General features: G+C 35.0%; 1 protein-coding gene across 1 annotated transcript in view; it reads left to right on the forward strand.

Moving 5' to 3' along the window:
- LOC110110082 (pentatricopeptide repeat-containing protein At1g10910, chloroplastic) overlaps positions 1–17,539 on the forward strand; it is a gene marked incomplete at its 3' end in the record, with an annotated part of 46,830 nt that extends 29,291 nt beyond the window's left edge. Inside the window, 1 exon segment of the mRNA XM_020841386.2 lies at positions 17,220–17,539. Coding sequence (XP_020697045.1) covers positions 17,220–17,539 — 320 coding nt within the window.
- Positions 17,540–19,367: the final 1,828 nt, after the last annotated feature.

Below are 19,367 nucleotides of genomic sequence, written 5' to 3' on the forward strand. Positions count from 1 at the left end.
GGCCCGGTTAGCTCGTAGATACGAGGCGGGAACGAGATCGGACATGTAATTTAAGTACTCATCATCAGTTCCATGTAATTCTAAATATATTCAAGAATAATAAAAAGCGCCTCTAAACTTTTTTTCAACATATATAACATTTAAAACCATCACAAAAGAAGTTCATGTATAAGGTGGTATACACTTAATCTATTCATTCATGATAAAACCACCCAAAAAATGATAACTAAAAACAACAGTAAGAACCTGCCACCCGTTGCGCGTCGACTGTAGGTAAACCTCGGGTGTTCGGCCATCACCTAAGCGTAGGTTCTCCTAAAAAATTTTCCAAAACTCTGGAATGAGCTATGCTCAGCAAGTGACAAATATAGCTAAAGTTTGTATACATTTGCAAGAACATATCTTGTGGAATAATAGTCTACACATGAGTTAATAGATGTCTTAATGTATGTTGACATGATATGAGACATGCTTGCCTAAAACATGAAATGAGATTTCTTAACATGAGAGAACATAAAATACTTGCATATGTTTAACTTTCATTTCATAATGTATACATCCGTCCCGTAGTACCAAATTGTACTGATCAGGTACACATCATTCATGGCCATAACCTTTTCATTTCGTTCCATCTTGCCTCAAAGGCCGTCTATAACCTCTTGGTACTCCGTCATCAACAATCACAAGCTATGTAGTATGCGTATAATAAGATGCTTTCATATGATAGGCAAAGAAATGCATATGATAGGTTAATGACATTTTGTACCTTTCACACTAAGTACCCTTGCATAACATTAAATAACAATTGTATGAAATGTATTACTAAGTATCATTGCATAACATTAAGTAACAATTGCATGAAATATATTACTAAGTACCATTGCATAACATTAAGTAACAATTGCATGAAATATATCACTAAGTACCCTTGGCATTAAGGAACAATTGCATGAAATTGAACACTAAGTCACCCTCGTGTGAAATTTAAACATTAAACATAGCATAAGAGGTATGAATAATAAAAGCATACTTGTTTTAGCAAATAGAGCCACTTACTCTTAAGAAGCCGTGCTTTGAAAGTTTCGCGTACAAGTCCTCACCTCTTTTTCCTTATTTCAAACCAAAGGAAAACAAGAGATTTCCAATCTCAATACTTAAATCTAAATCTTTAACATGTTAATTTTATTTAAATTAATTATTATTTTTGGATTTATTAAAATTTCCAAAATTATGACTTTCATATTTTGCCAATTCCTTTCCTTAAGCATGCCAAAACCTCCCTTTCACGTAATTTATAAAAAATATTTATTTATTTTCGGATTTATATTAAATAAAATTTGGAAAAATAGTTTTCTCTCCAATTTTGACATTAGAGACCTCCTTAAGCCCTTAGGAACTCAATTAGGAAACATGCGACCTATAAAAACTAGGTTTGGAAAAACTCTAGACTTTCCCAAATTTTTCCACTCAAATTCTCTAAATGAAAATTCATATTTCTAGTACCAAAAGGCTTCCTTTGAACTCTTCTAGCCATTCCTATAAAAATTTCATCAAAATGAGAAACCCTAATATTCGGATCCTAGGTTTTCCCTTAAGAAATCATCTTGAAATTGAATTAAAATACATTCCTAAGCAAATCCTAAAGGTTTGCTAAAAGAACGTTCAAGAAAAACCAAACCCTAATTTTCGTATTTCTATCTTTTTCTCAAATATTTGACATGAAGGGTAGAACAACATAGATCAAAGAAATTCCTAAAGCTTTCCTAAAGAAATTTCTCAAAATATCAAACCCTAGAATCTTTTCTATACAAAAATCTCAAGGAAACTTCCATTTCTTTTAAGAAAAACTTACCTCAAGGCTTTCCCTACGCTTTTCCTAAAGATCCCTCGCCAGAATCTCGCCAGCCGCCGTCCAGGAAGAAGCTTCCGCCGCCTCCTCCTCTCTCCCGTTGCCCTCTCTCTTGTTCGGCCAAAAAACGCACAAGGGACCGAATGTTTCGGTCCCTTAGGCGTGAAATGAGGTTTAAGGAAAAACAATTTAGCATTTTACGCATGTGCCCTTATCCCTATCATTTCCTTAAGAGTCTTAGGGGTAAAAATGGAAGTTTAGCCAAAATTTACTTAAACAATCTTCGGCGAATTTTCATTTCAAAACCGTGCGAAATTTGATATAAGTTCTTTATACCGTTTCGCTCGAAATTTCGAGACGAATCTAATGAATTTTATTTCGTCAATTTCCGACGACATCGAAATTTCACTTAAGTTCGTCGTGGCGCATCGACATGCGTGCGACGCACTCAATTGACGAATTTCGGGTTTTACAAGGAGAATATCTATGGAAATCTTACAAGCACTACTCATTCATGAGTGACAATGAAAGCTCCAACAATTGATCTCTTTTTGAGAGGATTACAACACAAGAGCATTGAAAATCTTCAAGAACGCAGATACCGGGTCAAAAGCAAACAAAGACTTATAGTGTTTTTGGATGTCAAGTTGAATAAGGTTATCAAAGCTTACGAGTTCTCGATGAATCAATTATCTCCGAAGCTTACACTGATGATTGCATAGGACTCGAAGCTGAAGGATATATGGTGTACACCAACTCTTACGGACCGCTGTGGAAGACTCCTCATATACACTAGATGTCATCTACAAGCAGAATACCAAAAGACCACATTAAAAGCAAGCTTCTACGAGTAACTGTAGGAAACCTGCCATACACTTAATATGTCACCTACAAGCAGAATGCCAAAATATCACAACAAATGCAAGCTCCTACGAGTCATTGTGGGAGACCCGTCGTATACCCCATCTATTGTCCACAAGCGAAATACCAAATGACTATACTGCAAATATAAAAGCAGGAGATTAGTTGGTACACTATGATCCACCTGCAGAAGGCAACGAGTAGTGTACGACAGTCTACCTGTACGAAGCAGTGAACAACTCCATTCAGAAGCTGCTACTTTGAGCCACCGGATCCGCGACATTCTTGGAAGCGGACAGAAGGTGTTCCACGAATATCCCAAAATACCTTCGCACATGCACTGTAGTTTGTACACACTTAGGTACACTAAAAGAGGGTATACAATCAACACCTGCATGGGCCCCGACGAACATGTTATTGGTACACATGTGACGTCTAGGGATGCTGCGCGGGTCAATAAGTGAATTCTAGTTTGAACCCGATCCTTCTATACGGATCAATAGAAGTCGACAGGGTTCGAACCTTCAAACAAATACACGGTTGTGGCGACCGATGTATTTGTTTTAATACATTCATATTAGGCCTTCAAGACCTATAATCAAAGGAATTCACTAAATAAAGGCATAAAGCCTACGGGAAACCCGATCCTCGATCAATAGCTTGGTCGAGTTGACAGGATTTAATCCATAAATATAAATGACCCCAAACACCCCGATGATGGCCGTGTTGAATGCAAATCCCAACCGGAGGGGTCCATTTCAAATAATTTAAACCTCCACCCAAATACCCACAAAAATCCAAAACTTCACAAAGTCCAAATTCCCAAATTCCCAAAAATCCATATATTTGAAATTGAAATCTATTCTTCAATCACTTAAAGCACAAAAAATATCCACCCTCGGCAACAGTAGTTTGCCGGGGTGGACAAAATGAAAACTACTTTAACTCACAAAGAGCCAAATGCCTAGTCGAAAATATCACTAGGATCCATTCTTAAACAATCTTCTGCTAGTAAGGACGTGGTACGTGTCCTCTGACTGGCGGTTTTGCCGCCAAATGGCACCGCAGGATAAACGGTTATGACCCGGGGCCCTCTGAACCGAGTGGTTTTGCCGCCAAATGGCACCACGAAATACCGGTTATGGCCAGAGCCAATACGCTCCTTAATGACATTAAATCATTGAGATATGAATCAATAGGATATGATCGATAGGGCACAAAGCCCTCTGTTAGCTAAGGTGGATTCAAATTTGTCCACTTAGACAAACATCCAACCCATGTCTACAAGGTATCTTTGGACGAAGCAACCCATGGCTGCCGACAAGGATCCTTCTATCAGGTTGGGTCGACTACCTGCTCTGACTAAGTAGACCAGGGACCACGATGGCCCGGGACGACGGAACTATGGGATCTTGATCGGGTCTATCACCCATTCCCCTACCATCCGCTTTAAGTGCAAGATGGTGCAATTTTCAATTTTAAATATCAAACTCCAAATTCCATACCCATGCTGCTACTATATGCCAGATAATACGTATTCTCCACATATCTGATTGACGACTAGCCTTAATCAAAAGTTTTCTCTCGTGATCGGGAGGGGAAATTAACTATAGGGGCCGAATTTTCGGAGCCCACAAGTAACATTCTCGATATCCTCGAGATTTGAATCCACACATTCTAAAAATTTAGGAAACTTCTTCCATGATGATTTATTCTCCCTTTTTATTCACTACAAGGGAAGCTTGACCTTTTCATCTTCTTCTACCTCCAAATATTTGGCCATTTATGGATCTTTAGTGGGATCATCAAAAGGAACTATATAATAAAAAATAAAGTAAAAAGAAATAACAGAACTCAGGAAACTTATCCTATATGGGTGTTCTATATAAACCATGAAGAAAAGAAGTCTTACCATCAAAAAACATTTCAAAATGTTGATGTTTATGTAGGAACATACCTTCAAGCTGATTTATTTCATTTCTAGTAAATAAGAGCTATTGTCCTTCTCTAGTGCGGAATATGAATTCTACCTTTTGGAAACGACATGGGATTGGTTAAGATTGGCCACTTCTGTGAGTATTATGACTAGTATGTTACATATAGCAAAATAAAATACAATCTTCTATTTTATGCTTTCAAAATGTTGTAGCTAACTATGTTTGAAGGAGTCTTGATATTTTTCTCTATAGCAGAAACATTTAACTCTTTAAAAGGAGATGGTGGAAGAGGGATTTTTTTTTCTTTAAATAACTTGAGGAAACATTTAGATAAAGTTTTATCCAAGGAGTGGAAGGAGTAACACCCTTAATAATCTGTTGACTAACTTCAGTTCTAGGCTCTTTAATTGCTTGTTGATCAACAAGTGGCTAGAAAACTTCAACTATAACCATTTTAGTTGCAGATCGGTTGATATCAATTCAAGACAAAGTGACCATTTGGCTGTCTTCAACATTTTCTTCTCCGGCATAACCGCCCATCTCTAGATAAGTCACTTGATCAACAGCTGGCGTCTCAGTAAGGAATTCACTCGTTAAAAAGAGAACTGAAAAAATATGGCAAGATATTATCAAGATGTTTTCTAAAAATCCTTTTAAGTAAAATTGATCTTGAGATCTTAAATTTGCGTGACGAGAAATAAATGTTGGCGGTATAGTTTCCTTGATGACAACATTAGGAAAAGAAGAATGTTGATTAGCTAATGGCTTCGTTGAAGTTGCAAGTTCTTGGTTCTTTTTCCTTTCTTTACTGACATCTATCTTGGCCTTCTTCTTAATTCTCTTATTTTATGAGTAGCCTCACTCGCTTTTACATTTTTTGAAGAAACTATAAATAATGTCTTCCTTTGATATATTAATTTTATCTTTTAGAACTTCCATTTTTCATAGTAAGATGAATTGCAGAGCTCAACTAAAAGAAATAAATGAAAAGTGAAAGAGTATTTGAATATAAGGCTGATCCCCGATTAGAAGCTACTGACGTGGACTAAATGACAAAGCAAAATGTCAAAATTAAAATTGATTGATAGGGATTTGACATTAATTAAGTATTTATGAAAATTTATGGATAGAGATTAAAGAATATTTTTAAATATCATGGATAATTTAGTTCTTTTACTATTTTGGCAGTATTTCTCTTAAGTTATATTAGAATGTGGAACTAAATATATGGCTAAATATTCAATAACTTGATTTCAACTAAAGTTGATCCAGCTTAATCTAAATTGACCTACTTCAATCCAAGTCAATTTGGTACAGGTTCAAGATGGTTATGCCATGACTTCAAAGAACTCCTCATAGTTAGCTACTTCGACCTTAAGCCAAATTGATGACTACAATCTAAGTCAATTTTGGTATTTAATAAAAGCCAATTCAACGACTTCTTATTTTGGCTGGCAATATCCTCTAGTCGGAATGCCTGACAACTTGGCAACTTCATCAAATTGCTAGCCAATATACTAATAAATAATAAGGCTATACAGCTGTAGTATTTTTTTTATTTAATTTATATAGCAATGTATGTAACCAAACTTGTAGCATTCAACCCTCAACCTAAACCTATAAATAGGAGGCTAGCGGGTGAGCTCAAATATGCAACTTCTTGTACTCATGCCTATTCTATCTCAGAGTTTATTTTTAATTTTCTCACTTTATTTCTATGATCCTTTTTTATGAGCAATATTGAATTCAACATCTTCAATCCTGCAAAAAAATAAAAATGAAAAAACAAACAGCAAAGAAATAGCACAAGAAGTATAGTCTTGTGTAAGAATGCGTCCTTAATAAAAATGATATCCTCTCCTTCCTAAAGCAATTTGATAGCCAACAGAACCCAGGTTTTCTTTCTAGCTGTTATCGTTTCTTAACAGAAACGTGTACCTGTGGAAAATACTTTGGTAGCCACCGGAGAAGGACGTGGGAGCCTAGGCTTCATTGTAGGTAAAGCCTCGAAGTCCACTACAAACACCTTCCATCAGCCATCCAAGTTTTGAGGAATCCATCCCAGAATAGCGAAATTCTTCCCAATTCATAGGATAACCAAAAATCAAAGTCTCTACAAAAGCTATTCTCTTTAAAAGAAGGCATATTCATTGGCAAGTTATCCCAAACAAGCCCTAGACCCCTTAGTTACTAAATTACCCTTAAGAAGAAATTAATGAGAAAACATGTACTCTAATAGCTAATTAATTATGAAAAGTAACCTCCATATTAACTGCAATTATCATGATGCCATTCTGCCCACATTGAAGTAGACTCATCAGTGATATCTTAAATCATTTCCTTTTTCATAGTAGGGTGAAAGTATTGTAATGTTCATAGTTTTTGTATGGTGTTCACTTTATTAAAATTTCTCTTTCTTTGGAATGTTTTTTTTTTTATCATCTCAAATCCAAACAAAATAAAGAGAATATCTCTTCAACTAAGTGTATCGATGATTCTGTTTTTAACACCTAATTTATGTTTTAATTTGTATTATAATAGTAAGAACGATTTAACTTATTTCATATGCCTATACTATTTTGGAAAAATATCTAGGTATTATTTCAAGTTGAGCATTTTCTACTATAAGCTCTTCTTCTTTATTTTCTTTCATCACTACGAGAGCATACGTGGTTGAGTTTCATGCATCACTCTCAAAAGCATTAATTTTGAGACTATCAAATTAGAATATCAGACATCCCTAGAAATAACGTCACACTAGACCTCATTTTGTAATTTCTTAGCAATAGAAAACTGTGCTAAACATTATTTTGAAAGTTTAATTTCATTTTCTATGGCAAAGTAGGATAACTTGTCAGGCTTCAGTGATCTTATGTAGGGAGATTTAGTTTTTCCACCATCTTAATAGATAGTTTTTTCATAACTTCCTCCAATAATGACATTGCAAACTTTTTCTAATATAGTGTACCTTGTATAAAAAATGTTGTGCCAAAACCACTCCAGTTCCTTGTCTATTGTGGTGCTCAATACTTTTTGCACAATAACTACTCCGGCTTTGGCATACATTCTTACCTTAGGATATTCTCCTACTTTATTTTCATGTTATGGTTGAATTTCTTCAACTAAGTGTGCTTACAGAGATTCAGACAATTTGAAGCATTGTGCTTAAAATCTAAGCATTGAAAACATTTTATTAGGGAGTTTTTGGCATTGGACATGTTGACTTTACTAGTTCCCGGAGCTTAGGGATGATTGAAAGGAACGACTTCAGGAGGGATTCATTGTGTCCCCCATGGGATTTCTTTTCCAAATTTATGGGGATCTTGTCTTAGCCCTAGAGGAAAGTTTTTAGCGGTTGATTATTATCGTTCTATGGTTAGGGCTAATTTGTTGGCAACTAATAACTTTCAATTTTGCTATGATTTTACGACATTGGTGATTGTAGGATGCAAGCTACCAATGACATGAAATAACATGCTTCTCAGGTTCGACCCCTTCACATTGTATAATTTGTTACTCGGATTCAACTAGATATTCTTCTACAGACAATCTCTATTGCTGAAAGTTATGTAGTTTAGTGAAAGCTTCTTTCTCAAAATGGGAAGGCAAGTATCTCTTTTGTAACTCCTTATCATTTTATTCTAAGTGACGATTTTATTCTTGCCCTACCTAGCCCTAGGCTTCTTACACCATATAGACACATTTTGTTTGATGGCTGCTAGCTTAATGCGCATATGAGGTGGTATTTTTTGTAATCAAAGACATGTTCGATCATTTGTAACCAATTGATAAAGGCACTTGAATTCAATCCACCATTAATATCCAGGATATCAACTTTTACCCTAAAATCCTTGTAACTCCTTAACCTTATATAGGGTTCATCATTTTTGGAGGATCCTTGAAATGCTTGATGGGAAGGGTTTCTATCTCACAATATTCTCGAATTTTATCCGAATGGATCAAGTGCATGTCACGTTCATGTCTTTTGCCTTTGTTGTAATTGTTGGATTTCATGTTATAGGTTTTCCATGATCATCTTATGGCCTTGATGGGAGCAGTTTCTTCTAGAAAGCATATAAACTTAAGGCTGTGCTCACATTGTAAAAATAATCTTTGCTTTGAGGCAATTTGCTAAAATAATGCACTATTATGGTATTGCATTATCTTTTGAGTATTTATAATTCGGGAGCTTAATTGACAATGGCCATGCACCTTTTAATATTATGTTGAAAACTAAAAAAATATAAGTTGAGTTTAGGACTATATTAGTTCCTATTTTTAAAAATAAAGGTGATGCATAAGATGGTGCGAATTATAAATGATTTAAGTTAATGTGTCATACATTAAAATCATGGGAGATAGTAATTGAGCATAGCATGGGTTACGACATGATACTATTGTTTTTCAAAACTAGTTTAGATTCATGCCAGGTAGGTCTACTATGGAAGCTGTACAGTTGTTGATAGATTTGATGGAGAAATATAGAGAAAGGAGGGTATACGTATGATATTTATTGATTTAGAGAAAGCATATGATAGTTTTGAGAGAAGTGCTCTAGAGAGTTCAAGAAAAGAAAATAGTTAATAATGCTTATGTTTAAGTTATCAAGGATATGTACACATGAGCTATTACTTATGTTCAAACACAAGATGGTTTGACCAAGTATTTCATGTTTCAGTTGGATTGCATCAAGGATCAATTTTATGCCCATATATAATTGCTTTACTCATAGATATTCTTACCAGACATTTTCAAGATGATTTACCTTGGCATATGCTTTTTGCTGATAATGTTCTTGTTGATAAGACTAGAGAGGGAGTTGAGGAAAAACTTGAATATTAGAGATCAATATTAGAGTCTAAAGGTTTTCATTTGAGCAAATCTAAAACCGAATAAATGGAGTATAATTTTAGTAGAATACATCAAGTGGTGGGATTGTGATACTAGGTGATCAAATCATTAAAAAGAGTGCACCTTTTAGATATCTCGGATCTATTATTCAAAATATTGATGGAGGGGGATATTATTAGTAGAATTTAAGTTGGATGGTTGAAGTGGAATAATGCATGGTGCTTGTTGCGTGATATAATAGTATCCCTCAAACTTATGGAAAAATTTTATAAGATGGTGGTGAGACCTATAATGCTTTATGATGCAGATTGTTGGCCATTAAAGAAGAGATAAAATTCAGCCAAGTGTTGCACGAATGAGGATGCTCAAGTGATGCATTTATATTTTGGCTTATTTTGTTTTGATGTAATTTGAACATTGTTTAGTTGTGTTTTATATTTTTTTTATGCTATCCAATGATGGAGAACATCCAATGATCATGGTAGGGTGTGCTTGGGCATGACAAGGCTTGGTTTTGCTAGCATTTTGGGTCCTTTTTTTTTCTTTGGGCTACTTGTTGTTTCTCGATTTGGGCCTTTGCTGCTCTCAGGTTGGGCTTTGGCTGCTCTAGTTGTGAGCTGATATGTTGAGATCTTCTTGTTGCTAGCTCATTAATGCTTGAGCTGATATTTAGCTCATTATTTGGAGAAGTAATTGCACTTCCTAGCTCATTATTTTGAAAAGGTATGTGGAGTGGAGCTTGTTTCTTCCCCTTCTTGTGTCTCTTTGGTTTCTTCTTTGTGCTGTTCTCGTGAAATTATGCTGGGTGCTGGTTGCCTTTTCGGTTTTTCCCCTAGATGCTTTCCCGTGGCTTCTCCTACTCGGTTTCTGTGTTGGCTCTTCGGGTCCCTCCCTGGCTGTGTTCCCGTGGCTTCTTTTCCCGGTTCCTGTGCTACTTTTTGGGAGCTGTTTTGTGATAACTGTTGCCTTTCCTTTTCCCCTTACCTGATTGGTTTGGTTGCAGGTAGAAGTTGATTGTTTGGCTCCCCTTTCTCTCCTATAAATATGTGGTGTTTTTGTCTTGAGGAGGTTGTTGATTAACTTGAGATAAGTTGCTAAAAACCTGAGGGTTTCTTCTATTGAAAAAACTTGAGAGCTTGTTCCACCTCTTCCTCCTCTCTATTTCGTATTAGCTTCTAACCTCTTCTTATCTACGCAAGTTCCACTCCACTTGTATCCTTCTTCTTGAGCTATTGGGTTATGTTTGTTGGATGATTTGGAGACATTTGCTGGAGGAGTTTGGTAGGACGTTGGACCCTTTTGCTGTTGCGGATCCTTGGTTTGCAAGCCTAAGTACTTTATCATATTTTTCCTACTTCTCGTTGCATGTGAGGAAACTGCTTGCCGATTGTTCTGAGGATAGTATTTTATTGTTATAATTTTGTTTTGTTTGTTTGACTTTCCGTTTGTTTTGATGTTTGTTTGGATGTTTGGAAATTAGATGGAATAGAGTTTGGTTTTAAATTGCCCTAGTGTTCTCCTATTTGACTTTTCTTTCTAGTTTGTCTGCATCTAGTGTGGTATCAGAGCGAGTTAGCAAATCCTTGGTTGGTGAGTCTTTTTCTTTTGAAATCTAAGATGACTAATAATCCGGGGGATTGGCAAAATATGCTGCAACAGTTAGTAGATTTGCAAAATCAAATGAATGAAATGGCTAACACTCTTGCTAATTTAAATGTCAACCAACATAATGTCCAAACATCTGAAAGTGAAGAAGAAATTCCTAGAAACCAAAATAGGCAACAAGGAAACTGAGATTATGAGATTAAAATAGTGTTCACAACTTTGAGGGAAAATTACAAACTAACTAATTCATCGAGTGGATTAAAAAATTGGACCAATTCTTCGAATGAAAAGAAAGTCCAAAAAATAGGAAAGTCAAATTTGCAAGTTTAAAACTTACTGATCATGTGCTCATGTGGTGGAAAAATTTACAAAATAATAGACTTAGGCGTGGGAAAGTGAAAATACAAAATTGGGAAAGAATGAAAGAGAAAACGAGGGGGAAATTCTTGCCATCTGATCACGCGCGAACACTTTTTCAAGAATTTAATAACTTGAGACAAGGAAATCAATATGTTGAAAAGTACACTGAAATGTTTTACAAACTTCAATCAAGAAATAATTTAGATGAATCTGAAGAAAAGTCTATCTCAAGGTATATCAACAGCTTAAAATGAATAATACAATATCAACTGAGTTTGCACCATGTAATAAAAATTGATGAGGCTTATCGTATGACTTTAGAAATTGAAAAACAACATCAAAGCGGTCACAAAAAAATAACGGAAACATATAAACGACGACTAACTGGCGGGGTTAAAAATCAATCTTCTCAAACTTCTGTGGGAACATCGAGTGTGAAAATTAAGTCTTTTGAAACTCAAAATGCGAATAAAGAAAAGGAAATCATTGGGCCTAAACCTACTGAACAACCAAGATTAATTGGATAATGCTACAAATGTGGGCTTTATTGTCATTTTTCTGTGGCTTGTAGAAAAAATAATCCATCAAGAAATAATTTCATTGAAATTTATGAAGAGTTAGAAGAAGATGAAGAAAATGAATTTGATCCTGAAAATGACATTGAATTGGAAAAAATTGATGTTGAGGGAGATAAAGGTGAAGAGCTTTTGGTAATCCGACAAGTTTTGACAACTAAAATTGACAATGGGGATAGGTGGCTTAGGAGAAACATTTTCAAAACCACTTGCACAGTTGAAGGAAAAATTTTCTCTCTTATGATCGATAGCGAAAGCTTGGAAAATTTTGTTTCACAAATAATGGTTGATAAGCTAAAGTTAAAATTTAAACCACTTGACAAACCTTATAAAATCTCTTGGTTGAAGGAAGTGGGTAAAGTTCCTATAAAGCAATGTTCTGTCAATTTAACGATTGAGGGTTCTTTTAAGGATCAAGTTGTTTGCAATGTCGTACATCTTGAAGTCTGCCATATTTTGTTGGGCCGTCCTTGACAATTTGATCACAAAATCATTCACAATGGAGAGAAGAACACTTATAATTTGATTCAAAATAATAAAGAGTTCACTCTCTATCCTAAAAAACATGTGCCTGATTCGTCTCCCGAAAATAATAAGGTTGCCAAAATAAACACTCCTGAACTGCTTCTGAATACAAATGATTTGAAACATTCTGAGGTAGCTTACTTGGTTTTGGGAAAGGAAACTTATTCAACACTTCAAATTTCTAAAGAAATTTAGTCTTTAATTGATGAGTTTTCTGATATAACACTAGAGGAATTGCCTATAGGTTTGCCACCGATGAGAGATATTCAACATCATATTAATTTAATACCTGGAGCCACTTTGCCTAATCTTCCTCATTATAGGATGAGTCCAACTGAGCACGATGAACTTTTTAAGCAAGTGACTGAACTGTTAGAAAAATATTTGATTAAGGAAAGCTTAAGTCCCTGTGTTGTGCCTGCTTTATTAACTCCCAAAAAAATGGAACGTGGAGAATGTGTGTGTATAGTAGGGCAATAAATAAAATCACCATTAAGTATAGATTTTTTATTCCTAGACTGGATGACATGCTGGATATATTAAGCGGTGCTAAAATCTTTTTCAAAATTGATTTGAGAAGCGGGTATCACCAAATTAGAATAAGTCCTGGGAATGAATGGAAAACTGCTTTTAAAACTAAAGAAGATTTGTATGAATGGCTTGTTATGCCTTTTGAACTTTTTAATACTCTGAGCAATTTTATGAGAACAATGAATCATGTTTTGAGACGTTTTATTGGAAAGTTTGTTGTGGTGTATTTTGACGATATTTTGATTTATAGCATTCACCCTTCTGAACATCTTAATATGTGAATCAAATTTTACAAACGCTAAGAGAGCAAAAGTTGTACATCAATCTTAAAAAATGTTCTTTCATGACTTCAAGTTTAACATTTTTGGGTTACATTGTGTCTGCTAAGGGAATCAAAGTTGATCCTGTAAAAATAGAGGCAATTCAAAATTGGTCTACTCCTAAAAATATAAGTGAGGTGAGAGGGTTTCATGGCTTAACTTCTTTCTATCGAAGGATTATTAAAAACTTCAGTTCTTTGATTACTCCTATCACTGATTGTTTGAAAAAAGGGATATTTAGGTGGACATCTCAAGCTGAACAAACATTTGAAATCATAAAGGCAAAAATGAGTCAAGCTCCCATCCTTAGCTTGCCAAAATTTGAAAATATTTTTTAAGTTAATTGTGATGCTTCTCATATTGGTATTGGTGCTGTGCTTAGTCAGGAAAGAAAACCTATTGTTTATTTTAGTGAAAAGTTGAATTATGCTCGATCCAAATATTCTACTTATGACTTAGAATTTTATGCTATTTTTCAAGCTTTGAAATTCTGGAGATGTTATTTGATCCAAAGAGAATTTGTTTTAAATACTGATCACGAAGCTTTGCGATTTTTGGGCTCTCAAAAAAATCTGAATAAGATGCATGCCAAATGTGTTTCTTTTTTGCAAGAATACACTTTTCACATTAAACATAAAACTGGTATGCTAAATAAAGTTGCTGATGCTTTAAGCAGGAGATCTCATTTGTTGGTAACTGTTTACCCTACAATCACTTCTTTTGATTTTTTAAAAGATACTTATGCGAATGATCCTGATTTTAAGAGTATTTAGGATTCTTGTCTTACTTCTGGAATTGATCCTTCTGCTCAATTTATTATTCATCAAGGATTTTTGTTTAAGGATTCTAGACTTTGCATAACAAAAAATTCTTTAAGAGAGCAACTTGTGCATGAACTTCATAGTGGGGGTTTGGGTGGACATTTTGGGCAAGGAAAAACTGTTGCCTTGGTTGAGGAAAAATATTTCTGATCTCATATGAGAAGACAAATTGCTAAGCTGTTAAAACAATGTAAAATTTGTCAAGCTTTTAAGGGAACTTCTCAAAATACTGATTTGTATACTCCTCTTCCTATTCCAAATAAGTCTTGGGAGGATATCTCTATGGATTTTGTTTTGGGGTTATATGTTACTGCTAGAAAGTTTTATTATGTTTTTGTTGTTGTGGACTGATTTAGCAAAATGACACATTTTATTCCTTGCAAGAAAATTTCTGATGCTTCATATATTGCTAACTTTTTTTTTGAAGAAATTGTTCGTCTCCATTGTATTCCTCGCACTTTTACTTATGATAGAGATACTAGATTTTTGAGTCATTTTTAAAGAATACTTTGGCTAAAATTAGGAACTACTCTTCAATTTAGTAGTGCATATCATCCACAAACTGATGGACAAACTGAAGTTGTCAATCAAAGCTTAGGGAATTTACTGAGATGTCTTGCTGGAGAAAAATCATTCCAATGGGATTTGATATTGCCCCAAGCTAAGTTTGCATACAATAATTCTGTTAATCGCTCCACTGGTAAAACTACATTTGAAATTATTTATGGTCAACCTATACCTCACATTTTAGATAGGAATTGTTTGCCTATACCTAATAAAGTTAGCTGAAGCTTCTGAAACTTTTGACCATATTAAAACTGTCCAACAGCAAGTCTCCGAATGGCTAATATTAAATACAAATATGCTGCTGACAAACATCGGAGGGATGTTTATTTTAAAGAGGGAGGTTTGGTTATAGCTTACTTTCATCGCCAACGATTTCCTTTTGGTACTTTTAAAAAATTAAGCAGGAAGAAATTTGAGCCTTTTTGTGTTCTACGAAAATTGGGCATGAATGCTTATCTCTTGGATCTTCCTATTACTGTTGGCACTTCTCCCATGTTTAATGTTTCTGACCTTTCTTTGTATGAAGGAAATTCTGAAGATTATGTGGAAATTGAAACTTTGCCACTCTCCACATCAGTTTTAAATAATGATGAACAGGTTGAAGATGTTATTGATGTCAAAGTTACTAAAAGTAGACATGACGAGCACAAGAGATTTTTGGCTAAATGGAAGAATCGTCCCTTGAATGACTGTACTTGGATGGATGCTAATGAGTTGAAAAATCATCATCCGGATCTTTATCAAAAAATTATGAAAGCCGTCTCATTAGGAGATGAGATTCTCCCACCAGGGGGGAATTAATGCATTTATATTTTGGCTTATTTTGTTTTGATGTAATCTGAACATTATTTAGTTGTGTTTTATGTTTTTTTTATGCTATCCAATGATGGAGAACATCTAATGATCATGGTAGAATGTGCTGGGGCATGGCAAGGCTTGGGTTTGCTAGCATTTTGGGTCCTTTTGTTCTTTGGGATGCTTGCTGCTTCTCGGTTTGGGCCTTTGCTGCTCTCGGGTTGGGCTTTGGCTGCTCTGGTTGTGAGTTGATAAGTTGAGATCTTCTTGGTGCAACTTCATTAATGCTTGAGCTGATGTTTAGCTTATTATTTGGAAAAGTAGTTGCACTTCCTAGCTCATTATTTTGAAAAGGCATATGGAGTGGAGCTTGTTTCTTCCCCTTCTTGTGTCTCTTTGTTTCTTCTTTGTGCTGTTTCCGTGAAATTATGCTGGGTGCTAGTTGCCTTTTCGGTTTTCCCCTTGGATGCTTTCCTGTGGCTTCTCCTACCCGGTTTTTGTGTTGGCTCTTTGGGTCCCTCCCTGGCTATGCTCCCATGGCTTCTACACGTCCCTGGCTGTGTTCCCGTTGCTTCTCTTCCTGGTTCTTGTGCTGATTTTTGGGAGCTGTTTTGTGATAACTGCTGCCCTTCCTCTTCTCCTTACCTGAATTGTTTGGTTGGAGGTAGAAGTTGGCTATTTGGCTCCCCTTTCTCTCCTATAAATATGCTTTATTTTTGTCTTGATGAGGTTTTTGATTAACTTGAGATAGGTTGCTAAAAACCTAAGGGTTTCTTCTCTTTGAAAAGCTTGAGAGCTTGTTTCACCTCTTCCTTCTCTCTATTTCGTCTTGACTTCTAACCTCTTCTTCTCTACGCAAGTTCCACTCCACTTGTATGCTTCTTCTTGAGCTATTGAGTGATGTTTGTTGGCTGATTTAGAGACATTTGATGGAGGAGTTTGTTAGGATGTTTGGCCCTTTTGCTGTGGTGGATCCTCGGTTTGCAAGCCTAAGCACTTTATCATATTTTTCCTACTTCTCGTTTCATGTGAGGAATTCGCTTGCCGGTTGTTTTGAGGATAGTATTTTATTATTATAATTTTGTTTCATTTGTTTGGCTTTTCGTTTGTTTTGATGTTTGTTTGGATATTTGCAAATTAGATGGAATTGAGTTTGGTTTTAAATTGCCCTAGTGTTCTCTTATTTGACTTTTCGTTTTAGTTTGCCTGCATCATCAAGTGGCTGCGTGGCTTTACACTTGGAGATTTGGTGTAGTTCCAGTGGTAGATAAAATTAGAGAGAGTCGCTTTAAATGGTTTGGTCATATAAAATGTTGGTCTTCCAATGACCTTGTTACGAGGATAGATGTGTTAGAGCTGACCAGTATTAAAAACGGTCATGGTAGACCTTAGAAAGTATTAAAAATTTCTCCTTTTTTAGTAGATTTAAATGAGATTTTGACGCTTAATAGGACAATGGAGAAGAATGGTTAATGTGGCCTATCCCATATAGTAGGATAAAGACTTGTTATTGTTGTTGTCATCGTCTAAAAAGATGAAAATAAAGAAATCAACTAATACTCTTTTATAATCATTATTATTATAATATATGGTATGACTCTAATTGCTTCTTTTTTCTGCAGATGGTTTTGCATACAGTATCATGATTTCTGCATTTTGTCGAGTTGGGCTGCTCCAAGAAGCAAGGCAACTTGCTAAGGACTTTGAGGACAATTACGAAAAATATGACCTTGTTATGCTAAATACCTTGTTGCGGGCTTACAGCAATGCTGGAGACATGGAAAGCGTGAGGAAAATGCTAAAAAAAATGGATGATCTTGCAATAACTCCGGATTGGAATACATTCCATATCTTAATCAAGTATTTTTGTAGAGAGAAGCTATTTCATCTTGCTTATCAAACTATCGAAGACATGCACAGCAAAGGGCATAAATTAAATGAGGTAACTGCCACTGAAAATTTGTACTTTGGCCGATCCTCTGTTAGGGGATATCGATCATGGTAGTAATTTTTATCTTTTGCCTCTTAGTAATAAACATGATGTTAGCCTCCTAATTTGGTATACATTTGTCTCAATTTACGAGGCATTGGTGAGAAGAACCCAACAATAGTGTTTCAAACAAAATTACATTATTTCTATCCTCTACAGGAAAAATTAGATGTGACCTATCAAACTAGTGTTATGACAATAATGTTTAAATAAACAACACATTATTTCTATCATCTATTGGAAAATTTAAATGCTACCTGTCAAACTAGTGTGATGAAATTATTTGTTTTCTTTGATATGCTGGTTCAAAATAAAGAGGTGCGGCCTGATATTTAGGTTTACTTGAACTATAAACTTGTTGACAGATCATAGGACCTATAGATCAACTAGATTTTGGTAGGGATCCTGCCGCACATTGGTTAAATGTTCTAATGGTTGGAATAATCCTCTTATACCTCTTAGAGTACAATTTGTGTGCCTTTACCTATTCTAGCTATCGGTCCCTCTTGGGGATATCTTTTCTTTTTCGTAAATAGCTTTGACTTCTATTATATGATTTTTTTAAGAAGACTAAATAATTACATGCTTGATTTAGAATTAAGCAATAAAATTCAAAATAGTTTTTTCTACTACACTTTTTTGTATGGTATCCGTGCAAGGTTTGGGTTTTCTTCCTCGAAAGTTTGTTGGCCATTCTTATCAATATCTTCCTACTCTTCATTATGGCTGATTTTTTTACTTCCCTTCCAAGGAGTCGACCATCATGAGTGGCGAAAATCATACTAAAGAAAAATTCTGTGGGCCACATGTCTCATATTGCCTGAATAAGATAAATTTTTAGAATTGTTCTAAATTGTGAAGAATTTTCTGAAAGAAAAGGAAAATATTTATCATCTTATAGATCTTCCTTCGAAACAAAATGATCTAAAGTTTGTATTTTGTGATAAAACAGATTCTATGATGATGATAGTTGTGAACTACCATGAAGCTTGAAATGAGTGGGTCATGTATGCCCCTCTTTACCATAAATGGAGTTTGGGACGTCGTAAATAAATATACTCAAAAGTGAAGTTATCCTCCTCTAAGAGATCAAAATTAAGGTTTTAAAAACCAAGCAAGTCAGCCTTCCTATTATTGAGTACTATAATGCAAAAAAAGATTATTAATTTGAATTGGATCATTACCAAGATTTCAAGATGATATGCTGAAGGTGTAATAATTCTCATGCAATTTGTAGAAATAGACATGACATTTAATTTTTTTGCAAGTCTAAATATTGAGTTCGATCAAGTTTACTTACAAACATTATGCAGAGAAAATTTACCATTTATGAATGAGATTTTTTTCGATCATGTGAGTCAAAGATGGGAGAATGATGATAATGCTCAATGATTTGATCTCTGAAACATCAGTCATACAACTACAAAACCTCAAGCTAATAGATTTATTGTTACAAACTTTTTCCTTAATGAGGGGCAAATGCCTCTTCTGAAAGCAATCTATGCTCCAACTACTGTAAGTCAAAAGGACACATAAAAATAAAATATTGGAAACTTCACAAAAAACTACTAGGCTATTGTAGAAATAAAGAAGGTTACTAAAAAGGGCATACCTACCTTGTCTATCTGACGAACTCAATCCATAAGAAATTGATGAACTTAGGAACTTCCTCAACTCTGGACAAATGATTTAGATTATATTCTCTAGTTCAAAATGATATGAATTCTAACTCTTGTATTTTTCAGTGCCTTAAATAATTTCTTTCACATCTAGATCCTGA

Source organism: Dendrobium catenatum, unplaced genomic scaffold (assembly GCF_001605985.2).
Source record: "Dendrobium catenatum unplaced genomic scaffold, ASM160598v2 fragScaff_scaffold_522, whole genome shotgun sequence".
Taxonomy (NCBI): Eukaryota; Viridiplantae; Streptophyta; class Magnoliopsida; order Asparagales; family Orchidaceae; genus Dendrobium; species Dendrobium catenatum.